Consider the following 20,616-nt stretch of genomic DNA (forward strand, 5'->3'; position numbering starts at 1 on the left):
GGTTCAAAGCCAGCCCAGGCAGGAAAGTCCATGAGATTCTTATCTCCAAATAACCACCAGAAAACCAGAAGTGGTGCTGTGGCTCAAGTAGTAGAATATCTGCCTTGAGCTGAAGAGCTCAGGAACAGTGCCCAAACCCAGAATTCAAACCCTACGACTGACCAAAAAAAATTAATAATTAAAAAAATAGCCCTCCCTGAGAATCATCTTAATGGTTTCTAGAAAAGAACACACTTCACAACCTAACACACAAAAAACCTTACATTTTCGAAGGAAATATTAAGCATAAATGCCATCTTAAATGTTTTAAGAATAAAAACACTATCATAGAAAAATGAATTTCTCTGAATACAGAAAAAGGGGAGAAAAAGTTATTGAGAGTTTATAGCCAAAAGTGATGTTTACGTTATGAACTGTACACTCCAGCTCCTCTATCCTTTGTTCCAAGTGAGCCTTCTCATTAAATGCTGTTTCTTGAGCAATCTATTTAAAGAAAAACAAAATACAGTTCTTTCAGTGTCATGGCAGCATGTTTCACATTAAAAAAAAAGGTGTGACAGATAAAATTCTTTCATACCTTTAGCCTTTCCCTCAGACTATCTCTCTCTGTAGTCATTCTTCTTAAATCAGTAAAGGCTACATCTCTCTCCGTTTCCACTCGTCGAAGAATAGCATGAGCTGTTGTTGATTTAGGAGATTTACAGGTTTTCATCATTTCTCGCCGAAGTCTGGCAATTTCTTCTTGTGCCTATAATTTCAAGACACAGGGTTTAAAATTTTATTAGCATAAATTGTACAAATGGGTTTCATTCTGATTTTTATAACATGCATATGTAATGTGCTTTTATCAAATTCATCCCATTTTTTTTTTTTTTTTGTCGGTCGTGGGGGCTGAACTCTGGGTGCTGTCCCTCAGCTCTTCGGCTCAAGGCTAGCGCTCTACCACTTGAGCCACAGCGCCACTTCCGGCTTTTTCTGTTTATGTGGTGCTGAGGAATTGAACCCAGGGCCTCATGCATGCAAGACAAGCACTCTACACTGAGCCACGTTCTCAGCACCTAGCTTTTTATTTTTAAGACAAGGTCTCGCAATGTAGCACACACTGGCCTCAAACTCGTTATCCTCCTAACTCAAGTACTAGGATTACAGAAGTACATTACCACACCAGACTAAATCAATATATTTAAATAAAAGTTTTCTTTATTAGCTTCTTTGGTAAGCTTTGCTTAATTAGAAGGAAATCACTGCAACAGGGAATGTTTTGCTAAGAAATATTGATGAACTCCATCTATCCATTTTGTGGCATAAATTTTATTTCAACTCAGAATAGTCGTTTAATTAACATTACTATATATCTATGTTCTCTATTTAAGTATATATGCTGTTTTTATAAACTGGAAACTTTTTCCTGATAAGAAAGGCCCACTAGTCCTTACTGATAGTCTAACACTGTACACTTTGTTCAAGGATTCCTCAGGTCTACTGTTTGTTTGTACATGGCATGGTATTCTACTTTGCTACATAATTCTCCTCCCTTGATCTCAGGTTTTTTTTTTTTTTTGGGGGGGGGGGTGATCCGGTCGTGGGGCCTGAACTCTGGGCCTGGGCGCTGTCCCTCAGTTCTTCAGCTCAAGGCTAATGTGCTACCACTTGAGCCATAGCACCACTTCTGGCTTATTTTTTCTGCTTACGTGGTGCTGAGGAATCGAACCCAGGACCTCATGCATGCAAGGCAAGCGCTCTACCACTGAGCCACCTTCCCAGCCCTTCATCTCGGTTTTGCTTCAGCTAGTCTCCAAGCTTCAGAGGAATATATTATTTCCCAGTATTCTAATGAAAACTTCACCAAAACCACAGACATTTAATTGTCTTCTAAAATCTCCCTAACTTTCCATGAATAGTGACCTCTCTACTGCCTCTGCTCCTGAACTCCAGGCTCCTACCATACCTTCCGTCATGCACAGAGCTCCCTTATGTTGAAAACCCTTCTTTTAATACTGCCTTCTTTTAAATGCCAACTGAACAATGCATACCTTCTTAATTCAGTGTAACCTGGATCCACTACCACCACCATTTTGAAGAATTTCAACAAAAAAGTTAATCAAATATGTTGGCCTTTTATCAATTCTTAATTTCCTTGGCATTTTGGTAACATCTAACAATGTTTTCCACTGAACCCTTCTTGAAATTCCTTTCTCCCTTGAGCTAATAATATCATTGTGCACTCCTTCCATCTTATCTCTTACATATTTGGTTATAATATTCAATGTACATATCTGAGCATGGAACCAGGTACTAAGGTTAATGGGTAGGGTTGGATGTGGGAGAACAATAAAAGAGGAGGAACAATTGAAGAAGTAACATTGATCAACGTGTCTTGTACTCACAAATTAAAACTCACAACTATTTAAACATAATAAAAATAAAGAAAGCTACTTGTTTAGAGTCTGGCTTTGTGTTACTCTAGTCCCACATTTCTAACAGCAATTATTACCTGATTGCACTACCATCACTCTACTCTTTGAGAAACCAAACTCACAACTTTTCCTCAACCTACCAATGACTTTCTCATTTATCCTCTTATTTTCTCAATCACTCAGTTATGTTCATTTGTCCTTCCCTCCTTCCTAAAAAAAAATTTGTGTTGTCTTCCCTAACTTCTTTTCTATCAGTTTCCTTACTTATTTCCATGGATAGTACCCTTGCATAATCCCTCAATGCCTCATTCCACAGTAGAGAAGTCTTTCCCTTCTCTACTTCTCTTGAAGGAGAAATATTACTATTATAATATGGAAAAATCACATGAAAGATAAGATTGCCACCAGGATAAACTGGAGAAAATGCTAATTCGACCATATTTCTCCTGCTTTTAAAAAATAATAAATTGTTCATTGCTTAAAAAACAAAATATAACAAGGCACGAATGGCTCATGCCTGTAATCCTAGATATTGAGGAGGCTGAGATCCAAGGATCATGGTTCTAGCTAACCTGGGCAAACAAGGCTGAGAGATTCTATCTCTAATTAATCAGAGGGATGGCTCAAGTGGTAGAGCTTTAGTTGTGAGTGCAAAGTTAAAACAGAGCATAAGGCACTGAGTTGCCATCCTGGTTCTGAAACAAAAGTTAAAAAGCATAAAACCCTAATTCGTTTCACAAACAGCCCTTACTATTGAAGTCCAACCTGGGCCCAGCACAAAATATAAAAAGCAAAAAAACCCTAATTTGTTTAATGAATAGCCCCTACTATTGAAGTCCAGAGTTAGCTAACTATATCGAGCTCACAACTAGCACAGATTTTTTTTTTTTGGTCGGTCATGGGACTTGAACTCTGAGCCTGAGCGCTTTCCCTGCACTCTTCAGCTCAAGGCGAGAACTCTACCGCTTGAGCCACAGCACCACTTCTGGTTTTCGAGTGGTTTACTGGAGTAAAAGTCTCACAGAGTTTCCTGCCCGGGCTGGCTTTGAACTGTGATCCTCAGATCTCAGCCTCTTGAGTAGCTAGGATTACAAGCGTGAGCCACCCAGTACCTGGCTAGCACAGTCTTATAGCTCTACCTAAGATCTATATTTAAAATGGGTCTTATTCACCTTGTATTCGTATACTGTTTCATAGAATGGGAACTTCTTTGTACAACTACTTAAAGATAAAAATAATAAAAAAGTTTAAAAAAATAAATAAAATAAAATGGGTCTTATTGTAGATTTACAGTTTTGTAGATGGTTAAGCCAAGAATATTTTTGACCTTTAAAATAGCTGAGAAAGGGGCTGGGAAGGTGGCTCAGTGGTAGAGTGCTTGCCTTGCATGCATGAGGCCCTGGGTTTGATTCCTCAGCACCATAAGCAGAAAAGGCCGGAAGAAGTGGCACTGTGGCTCTAGTGATAGAGCACTAGCCTTGAGCTGAAGAGCTGAGGGACAGTGCCCAGGCCCAGAGTTCAGGCCCCACGACTGAAAAAAAAAAAAAGCTGAGAAAAATGAAGAGCAATTTTTCCTAATAGTAAAAATAATATGAAATTTGAATTTCATGTCCATATTGTTTGACTATAACACAGTCAAAGCTCATGGGTTCTGGCTATTTTCACTCTCAACAGAGCTGAATAGCTGCAACAGAGATTCTTATAGTTGCAACAGCTGAATATTCTTATTACTAGAGCTGTTGCTTGAAAATTATTCAGCTCCACTGACACATGCAATCTAATCTAAAGCTTTACCTATGGAATAGGTAAGGGGCCTCTCCCCGCCCCCTTTTTTTTTGGTCATGGGGCTTGAACTCTAGGCCTGAGCGCTGTCCCTCAGCTCTTCGGCTCAAGGCTAGCACTCTACCACTTGAGCCACAGCGCCACTTCCCTCCTTGCCCCTTTTAAGAAACAGAAGCCCCATTTGTTCAGAGCTCATATCCTACATCTTCCAGCAAAGATTTCCTTGAACATAATAATTCTCTCTTCTTTTAAATCTTACAAAATCTTTTAAACCACTTATCCTCTATTAGCAAAAAATCTATCTCTCCAACTACATTGCAGATTTTTAGAAATCTACTATGAGTGTGCTTAGAAACAAAAGAAATAAGGTCTGCTTATCATTTTTTTCTGTTCCTCTAGAGTAGTAAACTTAAAGCCCAACACATAGTAGCTATCATTCACTAAAGCTTTGATACTTTTTTTAAAAGTATGCTATGATTTAATATTTAATATTTTAAGAGTAAACATTTATATGATCAATAAAACTCATAGAACTTTAAACTAGAATGTAAAGGTCAACTGCAAAGTGATTTAAATCTTCAAAATTGAGCAAATTAAAAGGTAGCTCAAGAAATAATCTTAAGAAGCATTTTAAAGCCTTGAATCCTGATTTGTATTTTTACCTCAAATTCATTATACCATATCATGTAACACTTTTTTTCCTTTTCTTTTTGTTTTTAAGGTGCTATGGATCAAACCTACCTCACATATGCTAGGCAGGCACTCTATCCCTGACCTACAGCTTCAGTCCCATCTTTTTTTGTGTGTGTGTGTGTGTGTCAGTACTAGGGTTTGGATTCAAAGCCTTGCAATTGTTAGGCAGGTGCTCTAGCACTTGAGTCATGCACAACTCCCTGTCCTTTTATGCTTTGGTTATTTTTCTCACATTTTTGCCCAGAGCCTGTATCAGATCACAATCCTCTTTTCTATGTTTATCTACCTGGGAATGTAGTCATGCACTACTACACATGGTTTGTATGTTGAGATGTGGGTCTCACTAACATTTTGCCTGGGCTAGTCCCAAATTACTATCTTCCCAATCTCTGACTCACAAGTAGCTGGGTTTATAGGTATGTGCCACCACAACCTGGCCCCACCATTCTTATTATTATTCTTATTATTCAATAATAAGACTAATTTTATGTATGCATATGACCTTTTATAAATATGGAAATAATTTCCATGTCTTATTTGTATATGTATATGTATGTACTCATGCACATATTATATTAGAGCCATATTATTTTTCATTAAGAATATTTTAAGAACAGGGATGTAGCTCAGTGGTAGAGTACTTGATTAGCATGTCCAAGTCCCTGGGTCTGATCCAGTACCACTATAAAAAGTAAAATCTCAGCCAGATGCAGTGGCACTTACCTGTAATCCTTGCCTCTTGGGCGGTAGAGACAGGAAGATCATGAGTTTGAGACTAAATAGGACAAAGACAGCAAGACCCTATTTCAAAATCCAAACACAAAACAAAAGGGCTAAGGATATGGCTCAAGAGGTAGAACACTTGGCTAGCAAACTCAAGACCCTGTGTTCAATCCCCAGTAATGCAAAAAAATAAAATAAAAACAGCCAGGCGCTGGTGGCTCACACCTATAATCCTAGCTACTTAGGAGGCTAGGATCTGAAGATCATGGTTCGAGGCTAGCCTGGGCAAGAAAGTCCATGAGACTCTTATTGCCAATTAACCAGCAGGAAACCAAAGTGTCACTGTGGCTCAAAATGGTGAGAATGGTAGCCTTGAGCAAAAAAAGCACAGGGATAGTACCCAGGCTCTAAGTTCAAGACCCACAACTGAAAAAATAAATAAATAAAATTTTAAAAAATTAAAAATAAAAAAGTTACATATATAGCTTCACAACAAATGTAAATGTAAACTGGCAGTTTTAAGCACTCATAAAATCTAAGGAAGAATTACATACTCTCAGAAGTAAATGCTGTTATTAATTGTTCTCTTAAAAATAAGTTACCTGTTCATAAAGAAGAAAGGTCTTGTCTCTCTCAGATGTAAGAACCTTGACATTACCCTGAATTTCTGCCAAATGCCGCTCATATTTTTCTAACATGCATTTAAGTTCTTCACGATCTCTTGTGGTATTCTTCAAAAGATCGACATCACAGTTTGTACCCTACAATTATTATTTAAGAAATATGAAATTCTTCATTTACATATGGTACTAATAAAAAGCTGCTACTGACAGTTGTATACAATTTCTACTTAACTATGACTATATAATCAAAGGAAATAGAATAAATAAGAAAATCACCTTCCTTTTATAATCTTCCTTTGCATCCCAAAGTGTTCAAAATTTTTCATATTCCCCAGCAAATTATACTGAGAATAAAGAACGAATATTGTCCACTATGTCACCAAAGAGACCTCTTGTCTCTCAAACTCATTAACATAGCAATTCATGCCAAAACAAATGAATAATTTCCAGATTAGGTAAATCAAAGGATAAAAGTCAATGCTTAAGCAACAAATTCTAAAATACTTTTCAGGGATGTGAAGGGTAAACAAAGGAGGAGGCTGCAATGCTTGGTAAGAAATGTACGCATTATCCTGCCCATGTAATTGTAACTCCTCTGTACAGTATGTTCACAAATAAAATAAAATAAAATTAAAAAAAATAAAATAAATAAAATAAAATACTTTTCAGTTTCCAAACCTACCCGGGAAGATGGAGATGGACGTCTTGGACTTTTTGATCTACTTCTGATCATTTTCCTCAAATTTTGAGCTTCACTTTTATAGTAATCTTTGTCTGCTTCTAAAGTCTTGACAAAGGAATCAAGTCTAGAAGGAGATTTATTTTGTGCTTTTTCAGTCTCTAAAATTATCTTTTCAAAGAGGAAAAAATTAGGTCATTATTTCTATGAAAATACAGTATTTTTTTTTATTTTTTTATTTTTTTGCCGGTCATGGACCTGAACTCTGGACCTAGGCGCTGTCCCTCAGCTCTTCAGCTCAAGGCGAGCTCTCTACCACTTGAGCCACAGCGCCACTTCTGGCTTTTTCTGTTTATGTGGTGCTGAGGAATCGAACCCAGGGCCTCATGCATGCAAGGCAAGCACTCTACCACTAAGCCACCTTCCCTGCCCCACAGTATTTTTTTCTAAATGAAAACAAAGAGGACCTTTAAAAGTATTAAATTTGGTATTTTACAAATACAAATATTCAGTAATAGTTTTATAAAAATAGTTTTTTTCATTATTCCTGAATGTTTAAATTTGACTAAAAGTAGCCCTCCTAAACTGGGTGCTAGGGGTTCATGTCTATAATCCTAGCTACTCACGAGGCTGAGATCTGAGTCTTGAGGCTTGGAACTGGCCCAGATAGACAAATCTGAGAAACCCTATCTCTAAGAAAAAAGTTTTCTAAATTATTTTTTAGGAAAAAGCTGAAACTACAGGCATGGTTCAAATGGTAAAATGCCCTAGCCATGAGTATAAAGCCAAGTGATATTGTGAGGCCCTGAGTTCAAACACACATAAGTACACCTGCACACACATGGCACACACCACAACTAAATTCACTTGTTATACAAGCATTCTATCACTTGTGCCATGCCCAGCCCTGAAATAATATTAATAATCTCTAAATTATTTTGTTCAATAATTGGTCAAATGAATTTAATTGGATCCTAGATATTTCATATTTTCAAGTGCATTCTTGTGAACTCCAATTCACTTTAATATGTTTTAAACCATTTTGCTATATTTATTATGCAAATACTTTATAGGAGGAAAATTACATGCTTTCTGACAGATTGTTTAAATGATAAGATTAAAATGTTTAAATAGAAGAGTTTTCATTCCACATTGTTAAATAAATAAAACATATGAAAGCGGGGCTGGGAAGGTGGCTCAGTGGTAGAGCGCTTGCCTTGCATGCATGAGGCCCTGAGTTCCATTCCTCAGCACCACATAAGCAAAAAGAAAAAAGCCGGAAGTGGCGCTGTGGCTCAAGTGGTAGAGCCCTAGCTTTGAGCTGAAGAGCTGAGGGACAGCGCCCAGGCCCAGAGTTCAGGCCCCACGACCAGACCCAAAAAAAAAAAAAAGAAAGAAAGAAAAACATATGAAAGCAATGAGGGTGTAAACATGCATATTCATTTTTTGTGGCTGAGTAAAAAGTGATTACTTAACTTATATTTTATGGAAAATGTACTTACAGATCTAAGCCTTTTTATTGTATCTTCTAATACTGTTATATTATTTTGCTGGCAAATGATTTCAATCTGAAAAATGAGAATTAGTTTTTGTTATTTAAATATGCTTCAGTTTAATTGGAAAAAGCATCAAAAAAGAAAGAATCCATTTGACAATAAAAACATGAAGGCTTATAGTATATAAATTCTATACCATCAAATACAATTACTGTCAATACAAAGTAATAACTCAAAAGAACCAGCCACCAGTGGCACATGTCTGTAATCCTAGCAGGAGGCTGAGATCTGAGGAGATCTGAGATCAAGGTTCGAAGCCAGTTCAGGTAGGAAAGTCTGTGAGATTCTTATCTCTGATTAACCAGCAGAAAGCTAGAAGTGTTAGTGTGACTCAAATGATAAGAGTGCCAGCCTTGAGTAAAAAAGCTAAGGAGCAGAGGACAGGTCCTGAGTTCAAGCTCCAGTACTGGTAAAACAAACAAACCAAACAAAACATGAAGGCTGTATATTAAAGAAAAGGTAATCTGCTTTATGCTTTGATGATAAAAGAACTTAGGATAAAATACGGCAGTTTCTTTATCCAGTATTGTACATAAAATCTCTACAAAATCGTTTCTCATACATTGGACCAAATGTTAATACTAATTATATTTCTAAAGATGCCAATAAAGAAGCTATTAAAAAATGACTTGAATAGAAGTTTTCCCAAATGGCTCATTTGGAAGAACATGCTTTCTACTCAAGAGTATTGTAACAACTTAATTCTATTCCACCCACAACATACTTTTTGTATCACTATTATAAATAACCCAGTACCATAGTTACCCATAGTTATATAAATATATTTATCTTATGTTTCATTGTATATTCCTAAAGAACAAGGCAAGAAGGCTTTTTGCTAAACAGTTTTTGTTAAAAGTATTTTTAAATTCAATGAATATATTTTTAAATTCATTAATTTTTCTCTCATTATTCTATTTGCTTATGTGGTGCTGAGGAATCGAACCCAGGGCCTCATGCATGCAAGGCAAGCACTCTACCACTGAGCCAACTTCCCAGCCCTCTCTCATTATTCTAAACTAAGATTTATTATGGTCTTGCCAATAATGTTTTAAAATTGAACTTTCTAGGATTATCACTTTATTTTATTTATTTATTTATTTTTGCTGCTATACTAAGGATCAAACCCACAACCTTACCCATGCTAGGCAAGCAACAGACCACTAAGCTAGACCCACAAATTTACTTTTTCTTTATTGTTTATTCCAAAGTTCTCTTCTAAGATTTCTCTGGCAGTCACAGTTAAGTTCTTAAAAATAGAAAGGAGTTTTATTGTTTGGAACATAACTTACAGTTTAAATAAACTATGTATAGCTTTGAATTATTCGTATTCAATGTTAATTTACACTACTATGAAGACATTTTTTAAAAAGACATGGGTTGAGGAACCCAAAGGTATAGCTTTTCTAAACATTTAAAATACTATTTATGGAAATGAACTCTAGAAAGTAGAACCATGAATTTTTTGTTGTCACTGTTGGTAGTGTTTGTTTTGCTTTGGGTTTTTTTCCTTTCATGTTGGCAGGGATATGAGCAGGAACCTGGGGAGGCGAGTGAAGGAAGGAGTGACATTGTCCGAAAAAACAAATGAACTTATTACCTGACTTATGAAAGGACCCCTCTCGCCAGGCACCCATGGCGCACACCTGTAATCCTAGCTACTCAGAAGGCTGAGATCTGAGGATTTCAGTTCAAAGCCAGCCCGGGCAGGAAAGTACATGAGACTCTTATATAACCACCAGAAAACCAGAAGTGGTACTGTGGCTCAAGTGGTAGAATGGTCGCCTTGAGCTGAAGAGCTCAGGGACAGCGCCTAGGCCGAGAGTTCAAGCCCTATGACCAAAAAAAAAAAAAAAAAAAAAAAAAAAGGACCCCTCTGTATAACAGCTTAATAATTATATTTTTTAGACATGGGTCTAGTACAGATACTGTGCAAAGATTTCCATATCTAGCATGATAGTTTTGTGTTTTTGTTTTTGTTTTTTTGTAGTCATGGGGCTTGAACTCTGGGCCTAGGTGCTGTCCCTCAGCTTTTCAGCTCAAGGCAAGCACTCTACTATTTGAGCCATAGTACCACTTCTGGTTTTCTGGTGGTTAATTGGAGATAAGAGTCTCATGGACTTTCCTGCCTCGGCTGGCTTTGAACTGAGATCCTTAGCTCTCAGCCTCATGAGTATCTAGGTGCCACCAGCGCCTGGATGTAGCATGATACTTTCTAAATTTATAGAGCCAGGAGCCAGTGGTTCACACTTGTAATCCTAGCTACTCAGGAGACTGAGATCTGAGGATCATGGTTTGAACCCAGTCTGGGCAGGAAAGCCCTTGAGACTATTACCTTCAGTTAACTAGCAAAAAAAAAAAAGCCAGAAGTGGAGTTGTGACTTAAGTGGTAGAGTGAAGAGAAAGAGAGAAAAGAAAGAGAAACAGAGAGGAAGGGAGGAAAGGAGGGAGAGAGGGAGGGAGGGAGGGAAGGAGGGAGGGAGAGAGAGAGAGGAGAGGTGGAAAGCACATTACATGCACACATTTCCTAGATACAGATAAAAAATACTCAGTAGTATATAAACAGCAGATAATGTATAGACAGAGCAGATGTGATTGTGGTAAGATGTAATTTTCTGCACTATACTATGTGGAATAAAATATATCATCATTATGTGTGGCCCTGGGAATTGAACTAAAAGAATAGGGTATGCTAAGCAAGCACTCTTACAAACTCAAAGTGGTAGAGCACTAGCCTGCACAAAAGAGCTCAGGGACAGCACCCAGGCCCTGAGTTCAAGTCCCATGACTAATTTAAAAAAAACTTTAAATTTTAGTAAAAAGAAATTAAGAAAACTTTAAAGTATGAAATTTTAGTAAAAAGAAACAAGAAAACTTTAAAGTATGAAATACAGCCAGGTACAGTGGTTCATGCTTGTAACCCTAGCTACTCAGGAAGTAGAAATCAGGAGGATCATAGTTAGAGGCCAGCTGGGCAAAAAGAAAGACTCAAGCTCAACCATTAAGACAAACAAAATGTTATGTGCCTGTGAAACGAACTATATGCTCTCAAATATAGGAGAATCAAGGTCTGAGACCAGCCTCAAACAAAAATGAGACCTTTCCTGAAAAATAACTAAAGCAAAAATGGGCTGGACATATGGCTTTAAGTGGCAGAGACCTACCACAAAAAGTATGAAATTATGTGCATGAAAATAATAAAAGATGGAAATAAACCTGTTTGTAAATATCTAAAGAGAGAATTGGGGAGAGGGCTAACATTCTATTTACAGAACACTGCTGTTGCTTTAAAAGTCTTTAGCATATTTAGAAAACTTCCCAGAAAAAAAATCTTTAAAGAAATAAAATGTGAGGCTGGGAGCCAGTGGCTCACACCGGTAATCCTAGCTACTCAGGAGGCTGAGATCTAAGGATCACAGTTCAAAACCAGCTCAGGCAGGAAAGTCCCTTGAGACTCTTATCTCCAATAAATCACTCAAAAACCAGAAGTGGTGCTGCTGCTCAAGTGGTGGAGCACTAACCTTAAGCTGAAGACCTCAGGGAAAGTACCCATGCCCAGAGTTCAAACCCCATGACCACCAAAAAAAAAGAAAAGAAAAGAAATAAAATGTGATAAATATAATTCAACCCTTAGTATAGATTTTAGTTATGTAAAACCTAAACAACTTCAAATGGCAACCAAATTATTACAGATATAAAACTTTTTTTTTTAGTGATAAGTTTAGTACCTTTGCTTCTTCAAGTTCTTTGTTGGCGGAATCCACCACAAAAAATTTCTCTTTTTCTAGTTGCTCTGCTAGTTGGTCGATTTTAATTAATTCATTACAAAGATGCTCATTGTGGTTGGTTAAATCGTCTACTTGACTGCTTACCACCGCCTTACTATCCAAGAGTTTCCTAACATATTCTTCCAAGTCATGATTTGTCTGTTTGAGATCTTCAATCTGTTATCATTGAAAAGAAAATAATCACTTTAAAATATTTCCTTAGCTTCCTTTTGAGGAGAACTACTAGGTGGCTGGTGTCAGAAAGGGAGATTTTTTGCTTCTCCGGAAAGGCGACCTTACCACATAATTTTTTGTACCTTCTGAATTCTGTACCGAGAATACATTATGTATCTGAAAAAAATTGAGTATTTAAAAGAATTTATTTATTGTGGCATTAGGTATTGATTCAAGAGCATGGTAGTCAAGCATTCTAAAACTGAGTCACATCCCCAACCTTCAAATTTTAGAAAATGTATAGACAATTTCCAATTTATTAAAATGAAATAAATAAAAATAAAAGAGCTGGGCACAAGTGGCGCATACCTATAATTCTACCTACTCAGGAAGCTGAGATATGAAGAATGCAGTTCAATACCAACCCAGTTAGAAAGTCCAAGTGACTCTTATTTCTGATTAAACACCAAAAAGCAAGAAATGGAGCTATAGTTCAACTAGTAGAGCACGAGCCTTGAGTAAAAAATATCAGGGACAGGGCTGGGATGTAGCTCAGTGGCAAAGCGCTTGCCTAGCAAGTGCAACGTACTGGGTTCGATCCCCAGTACCAAAAAAGAAAAGACAAAAAAAATACAGTTAAAAAAAAATATCAGGGACAGCACTCAGGCCCCAAGTTCAAGCCCCAAGACAAGCGTATGCACACGAGCACGTGCACGTGCGCACACACACACACACACACACACACACACACGCATGCACACTCACTATAAAGTCAACTGTGGTGGCACATACCTGTATGTGCCTACCTGTATGAGAGGCAGAAACAATAGGACCATAAGTTCAAGGCCAGTCCAGGCAAAGTTAGATTTTATCTAAGCAAAAGGGCTGAGGTTGTGGCTCAAGTGGAAGAGCCTTTGGCAAGCAAGAGGCCCTGATTTCAATCCCCAGTATCAGGGGAAAGTACTATTATTTTTTAACCAAACTACTCAATAGCCAAATAATATCTCCTATAAAGAAACCACAGCTCTGGGCTGGAAATATGGCTTAGTAGCAGAGTGCTTGCCTACCATGCATGAAGCCCTAAGTTTGATTCCTCAGTAACACATATGCAGAAAAATCCAGAAATGGTGCTGTGGTTCAAGTGGTAGAGTACTAGCCTCAAGCAAAAGAAGCTAAGGGACATGCCCAGGCCATGAGTTCAAGCCTCCTGAGTGACAAATAAAGAAAAAAAGAAACCAGAGTTCTGTAATTAAATGACATTAAAGTTCTTTAGAATTAAATTTTCTTTGAGGGTTTTTGTTTGGGGGGAGAAGTTATGCTGGTACTGGGGCTTGAATTCAGGGCCTCAAACTGCACTTGCCTTTTTTGCTCAAGATCAGTGCTCTACCACTTGAGACACTTCCTAGAATGAAGTTTGTAGTTACTGTTATCAAAGTACATTAACTCTTTAGAAAAGACCTTTCGAACATAGTAACTTACTTGACTAAGCTAAATATCAACTGAATCAAGTATCTGCTGACTAAGTGGAAGATCACAGCTTTCCTTCCCAACCCACTACCAAACCATCAACAGATGAAGAAAGGGGCCTGTTCTATCACGGAGGTATGCAAATGCCTTTAAAGGAAACAAAACAAAACAAAACAAATTAGACCCAATGAACAACAATCATGTCAAGAATAATATTAAATTCTAAAAATTCACAGTTAGGTACCTACCCTCACAGAACTTAAAAAATTATAGTATGTTACATACAATGAAAATATTTAAGAGATAAAACACTTCTCCATGTTTGTCCCTTATATGTCAGTTAGTAATTGCTTATTAAGCACTATTGTGTTCAACACACTGTGTTGGTATTCCATAGAACAGGGAAAATAAAACCTTTCAAAACCAACCAACCAAACTGTAAGAAATAGTCTAAGTCTTTAAGGAAGTTCTAAAATTGCTAAAAAAAACATTTCTTAATTCTAACTTAGTCTTGTCTTAAGTAACTATAAATGTATTTCCTTCCACACCATTAAAATTATCAGTTTACTTTAAAAGTATAAACTTTATTATCTTGTTACTAAAGAAAATTCTAAACAGGCTATGAATTATTTTTAACTAAGAATGCTACAATGCCATTTATTATCTCCAATTAATATGCACTAAGGCACATAATCAGTCATTTTAATCCAACCTTTGCTTTAGCATTTAATAAAGCACACTAATTTATCAGAATTAAGATAAAGGGTCTGAATTATCAAAATCAGAAAAAAGGTTGAAAAATGTTTATAAAACAAAAAGGAAACTATAAACATACAAACTCTTTAATTCTTTTTTTTTTTTTACAGTTGGCCTGAATTTTTAAAATATCTCTTACTTTCCTCTCTTTTGGTCTATTCATATAAACTGATTTTTAAAAAGTCTTTGAAAATGCAAAATGAAGTCATTTCTGTAAGCTTATAAGACCTGGTCATACTCTAAATATGATGAAAATATCATTTATGATTCTAGTTCTACTTACCTGTCTAACCTAATTTCCTACTATTAGCAATATATATTCCTAAGCTCCAGATATACAAGAAACAATCACACTAAACTCAGTTTAGTTAAGTTACTGCGATGCTATACACTATATAGCACAGAACCTTCTTTAGGAACATCTTTGGGAAAACTTCAACATAGCCTCAATTTTAGGAAAAATGTTCCTCTTTTGGAAACTTTGTTCTTACTCTAATAGCCACAGGCTATTTAATATTTCCTTTCTATATTGCCTTATAGAACTTAAAATATATGTAGCTCAGCTATAACAACTTGCACAAAACCACATGTAGTGACTGATCTCTTTGCTACTCCTCCCAGGCTGTCACAAATTAGTTTTTTTTTTTTTTTGGGGGGGGGGTCCAGTCGTGGGGCCTGAACTCTGGACTTGGGCGCTGTCCCTCAGCTATTCAGCTCAAGGCTGGCGCTCTACCACTTGAGCCACAGCGCCACTTCCGGCTTTTTTCATTTTGCTTATGTGGTGCTGAGGAATAGAACCCAGGGCCTCAGGCGTGCACGGCAAGCGCTCTACCACTGAGCCAACTTCCCAGCCCCACAAATTAGTTTTTTTATCCCATATTTTATAGCTTGCAAAATCTGTTAGTGATGAAAGTAGCTGAAACAAAAAAGGTAGGGTAAAATAAAGAGCCTACAATTTGTCTATCTACATGTTTTTTGCTTGTGTGATGTCTACTATGCCACACTTTTCAACAGCAAAAATACACAAAATGTTTGCTCATCTCTCCCTATAGCAGGAGGGGTTCAAAGGTTCTCTCTTCTCATATGTACTACACCACAAAACATCTGGCATAGTTTTATCTTGGTATTTTATAACATGTATTGAAGTATTTATTACCTTTTTCCCTTGCAATAATTTGTAAGCAATATGATAACATTCATTTCTGTATCATACATTATATGTTATGCACATCTAATACATTATTGTTAAATGAATAAAACAAATAAAGTACCAATAAATAAATGGATACTCCTCTTACCTCTGCAACCAAACCCTACTTTTACTTAATTACAACACACAAGTACTTTAGAGGTGCAGTCTAGAGTTACAAGGAGGACACAGACGTTGAATTTTGGTAGTTAAATATAAATCCTGCTCTAACTCTTTACCAGTTATGTAACTGTGGCAAGTTATTCTTTCTTGGTCCTAAGAGATGTATCTGATTTCAGAAAAATAAATGAAGGTTTCTTAATTCTCATCTGTTAAGTGGAGAGAATTCCTAAAACTTGTAGATTGTAGTTAAATAAAAAGCTAATGTAAAGTTTGTGAAATTGTTCACATTTAACAAGTGGATTTTTAAAACTAACTTTTACTGGGTGTAGTGGCTAGTATCTATGATATAAGCTATTTGGGAGGCAAAGAATGAAAGCATTATAGTTTGCCAACTGTCCAGGTAAAGTTTGCAAGACCCCATCCAGAAAGCTGGATGAAATGGTACATGCCTGTAGTTCCAACTATGTGAAGGGAGTGTAGATAAAAGAAATGCAGTTCAGAGCTGGCCCTAAATGCAAGGTCCTACCTGAAAAATAACTAAAGAAAGCAAAAGGATGAGAGTGTGGCTCAACTGGTAGAGTGCTTGCCTAGCATTATTATATATATGAGAAACACTTCTACATTAGGAATTAGTCTATTTGGGGTCACTGATAACATATTCCTAAATTTATGAGATCTAAATATTCCATATTTGTCAGTGCTGCACACATATTGTCAAGAGTCTACATTTCACACCAAAGGTAAAGACCAAAGTGTTTTACATATACATACATATGAGTATATGTATATATAACATCAATGATGCTAACTGTTGCTGGCTTCTATGTATGTTAAATGCAGTTATGTTCTTCATGCATTCATCTTCTAAAGTGAAAATCTTAGGAAAACAATATACCAAACTGGTATCCTCCAAATTAAAACTGCTATTGATGCTAGTCTTTTGCAGGGTTGTGTCTTTGTGTTCCTAAATGTAATAAGAACAGCATGATGAACTGGGTGCCAGTGGCTCATGCCTGTCACCCTATCTACTCAGGAGGCTGAGATCTGAGGACTACGGTTTGAAGCTAAAAGAAAAGTCCATTAAGACTCTTATCTCCAATAAACTACTCAGAAAAAGCTAGAAGAGGCATTTTGGCTCAAGTGGTAAAGTGGAAACTCAGGGACAGTGCTCAGGCCCTGAGTTTAAGCACCAGGATAGGCAAAAAACAAAGCAAAACAAAAAAAGACAGCTTGATGATGTGATGATGCTAATAATGTCCATCATTATTATCCTAAAATGCTTATTAAATCAAAATAACTAGACTTTTATGCAGTTGATAAACTTCTTGAAAATTCTAACCATGGCCTTATAAACTTATTTTTTGCAGTTAGGCTTATTGAGTATGACTCTTGTATTTGTTTGTCTCATTCTGTAAAAGATTTCAGTCTTAAGTCCTAGGGTAGGAAATGATAGGTAGCAGTTAACCATAAGTGATGGGGAAATGCAAAGGAAACCTAAAATGGAGAGTGTTTGGATCAGTGGATATACCCTGTTCTGTTTTCCATTGCCTTCTTGCTTATATGGCACAAGCTAAACTTTACTAGATGTAGGCTTCTGGCTCCACATGCTTGCAAAATACCTGTGACATATAAATATGACCAAAAGAGAGGAACTGATAAGAAAAAGGCCTGATGTAGCCAGATCCTCTTCAAGAGGAGGTTTAGTTCTGGAATGCATTTATGTCCCCTTGTACTTATTCTGAGATGAAAAATAAAGGCTTGGTCTAATCTTGTTAAGATAGGCTGCTTTGACAGAGAACTGCTTTTTCTCCACGTCATAATCTCATAGTACTTTTAAGTTTTCTCCCTCCTCTCCTAGGGTAGGATAATGATATATACAGAGTGATCTACAATATTCTTGGGGAAGCACTTAATGCTTAAATTTCAACAAAAACTTGTACCAACATAGAAATAATAATTGTTCTAGAACAACTCTGAGACTGGCTCACTTTTACATCTGAATAAACGTTATTATTCTTTGTGTGTATATGGGTGGGTGCATGTTGTATGTGCTTGAACTCAAGACTTCATGCTCTCACTTGGCTTTTTCACTGCCATTTAAGCCACAATGCCACTTCCTGGGAATCTGTTTTGTTTTTCTGGTTAATTGGAGATCATAAACTATTTCACAGGTTTTCTTATGGGTTGGCTTCAAACCTAATCCTCAGACCTCCACTCCCTGAATTGCTAGGATTACAGGCCTGAGCCATCAGTGCTCAACTTAAAACTTTATTACTCTTAATAAACTTTGATATTATTCTTATTTTTAAAAAGATTACATTTTAAAGTCCAAGTTATCATTTTTTTTATTTTATGAATAATGCTTTTGGTGTTATAACTGTTTGGGGGTTTTGTCAGTCCTGGGGCTGGACGTCAAGGCCTGAGCACTGTCCCTGAGCTTCTTCTGCTCAAGGCTAGTGCTCTACCACCTGAGCCACAGTGCCACTTCCAGTCTTTTCTTAGTAGTTTATTGAAGATGACAGTCTCACTGACTTTCCTGCCCAGGCTGGCTTTGAACCATGATCCTCAAATCTCAGCCTCCTAAGTAGCTAGGATTACAGGCCTGAGCACCAATGTCTGACTGAACTAGGTATTCTTCATCTAGCCCAAGATCCTAAAGATTTTTTTCCTGTTATCTTCTAAAGGTTTTACAGTTTTATGTTTTAAACCTAAATGTATGGCCCATTTTTCAGTTAACTTTTGCATAAGTTGTGAAGTTTAGATGGAAGTTCACTTTTTCTTCTCCTAGGTACCCAAGTTTTTGTAGAACCAAGTTGAAAAAAACTATCTTTTTCCCACTGAAATGTATCTCTGTATCTGTTTTGGCAGAAATAGATGCATTCCTAGATAACATCAATATACTTATATTGAGGTAAGAGGAGGTAAACCACTTAAACAGATTTGCATAACAAATAATGAAAATAAATGGCAATAAAAGACCTTTCATCTAAGAAATGTTCGGGTCCTGATTGTTTCATAGATGAATTCTACAAGTCCTTTAAAAGCAGAACGAAGACCAATACTCTTTAAATTCCTCAATGAAATAGAAAGTGAGGGATCACTATCAAATTCATTCTATGAAGCCAGCATTACACTTATCCCAAAACCAGAGACCCAACAAAAAAATGAATTGTATCATTTTTGTTTGTTCTTTATCTCCATCAATATAGGTTTTGAGTACTGCAGCTATAAACTGAGTGCTGAAACTGAGAAGAGGGACCCTTTCCAGTTTGTTCAAATGTTTTTGTTGGGACCTTTATGGAATTGCATTAAATTTGTGTCAATTTGGGGAGAACTGATATCTTCACTATACTGACAAATCCAATCCATGAACCTGTCTCTCTACTTATTTAACTATTTGATTTTTTTCATTGGTGGCCTGTAGTTTTTCAGAACCCAAGGCCTTCTGTACTTGTTTCCTTAAAACCACGTCATATGAAAGAAAGGGACATTTCATTGCTTCAGTTAGGGTCTGCATATCTTTAGGCCTGGCTAATCATCATAATTGATTTAAGCTACTTATTTACAGCCTGCAGCTGTTTGTGATTTATTGCAAGTATATATAAGATTTAATGTAAGTATATATGTTAAGGCTTAAGCATGACTTTTGATTTTTAATTTGTTCAATTTTCTCTTTTTGTTGTCTACACACATGCACGTGCACACACGCACACACACCCCCCCACACACACACACACTTTTTTTGGTGGTATTTTTTTGGTATTTTGAATCCAGGTTTCTTCTGCTTTCAAGGCAGGTACTGTACTATTGAGCCACAATTCCAGCCTTGCTTTCCTCTGGTCATTTTTAAGGTCTTACTTCCTGCTCTGTATATGCACTGAGAACATTTTCAAAAATAATTTTGAGAACTAAATTTAAAAAGAAGGAAATTCTATTGCGTTTACCAATAATTTTTATCTCCATAGTGTTCCTAAGTCTTTCCTCTTTTACCAGGAATTATTTGTTTTGTTGATGGTAATGGGGTTTGAATATAAGGCCTAGAACTTGTTCAGCTTGCTTGCTCAACTGGTGCTTTACTATTTGAGCCACAACTCTAGCCCCTCCAAGAGTTAACTATTTCTTTCCTCATTACAGAAATTCCTTTAGGTATTGCTTTAGGGTAGCTCTCTTAACAACAAGTTTTCAGTTTCCTCTTCAAGGATATTTTGTTGGTGGTAGAGTAACGAAAAGACAGTTCTTTTTTTTTCTAGTACTTAAAAGGATGATGTGCCACTTTTTTTCTTTTTTTCTTTTTTTTTGGTCAGTCATAGGGCTTGAACTCTGGGCTTGGGCGCTGTCCCTCAGCTCTTCAGCTCAAGGCTAGGGCTCTACCACTTGAGCCACAGAGCCACTTCCGGCTTTTTTCTTTTTGCTTATGTGTGCTGAGGAATCGAACCCAGGGCCTCATGCATGCAAGGCAAGCACTCTACCACTAAGCCCAATTCCTAAATTTTTATCATATCACAAAAGCAAGAAATAAATCTGTCTCTTATGAATTTGCCTATCTGAGGTATAAGTGAAGGCAAAGAATCTTTATCCTGTGTCTGCTTTATTATATTTAGCATAATATTTCAAAACTCATCTATGTTGTAGCATGTATAACAATTTCATAATTTCCTTTTCCTTTT

General features: G+C 36.7%; 2 protein-coding genes across 10 annotated transcripts in view; one reads left to right on the forward strand and one right to left on the reverse strand.

Annotated features, from left to right (window-relative positions):
* The window catches only part of Tsga10 (testis specific 10), a 113,626-nt gene that overhangs the window by 78,011 nt on the left and 14,999 nt on the right, over positions 1-20,616 (reverse strand). For 7 of the 9 annotated variants that reach the window (XM_069988514.1, XM_069988511.1, XM_069988505.1 and 4 more), the window contains 6 exons: positions 12,202-12,417; positions 8,420-8,485; positions 6,921-7,088; positions 6,218-6,376; positions 578-748; positions 406-483 (listed from right to left, as the gene is read on the reverse strand). In XM_069988514.1, the coding sequence (XP_069844615.1) occupies positions 406-483; positions 578-748; positions 6,218-6,376; positions 6,921-6,971 (459 nt within the window). In that variant the 5' untranslated portion in view covers positions 6,972-7,088; positions 8,420-8,485; positions 12,202-12,417. Of the gene's footprint in view, positions 1-405; positions 484-577; positions 749-6,217; positions 6,377-6,920; positions 7,089-8,419; positions 8,486-12,201; positions 12,418-20,616 lie in introns of those variants that run through there. The other 2 variants (XM_069988510.1, XM_069988509.1) reach the window with 2 other exon arrangements.
* Positions 1-20,616, forward strand: part of CUNH2orf15 (chromosome unknown C2orf15 homolog) — a 41,169-nt gene that overhangs the window by 1,986 nt on the left and 18,567 nt on the right. The window lies entirely within an intron of this gene.

This window comes from Dipodomys merriami, unplaced genomic scaffold, assembly GCF_024711535.1.
Source record: "Dipodomys merriami isolate MVZ:Mamm:240054 unplaced genomic scaffold, mDipMer1.0.p SCAF_36, whole genome shotgun sequence".
In the NCBI taxonomy this organism is placed as follows: Eukaryota; Metazoa; Chordata; class Mammalia; order Rodentia; family Heteromyidae; genus Dipodomys; species Dipodomys merriami.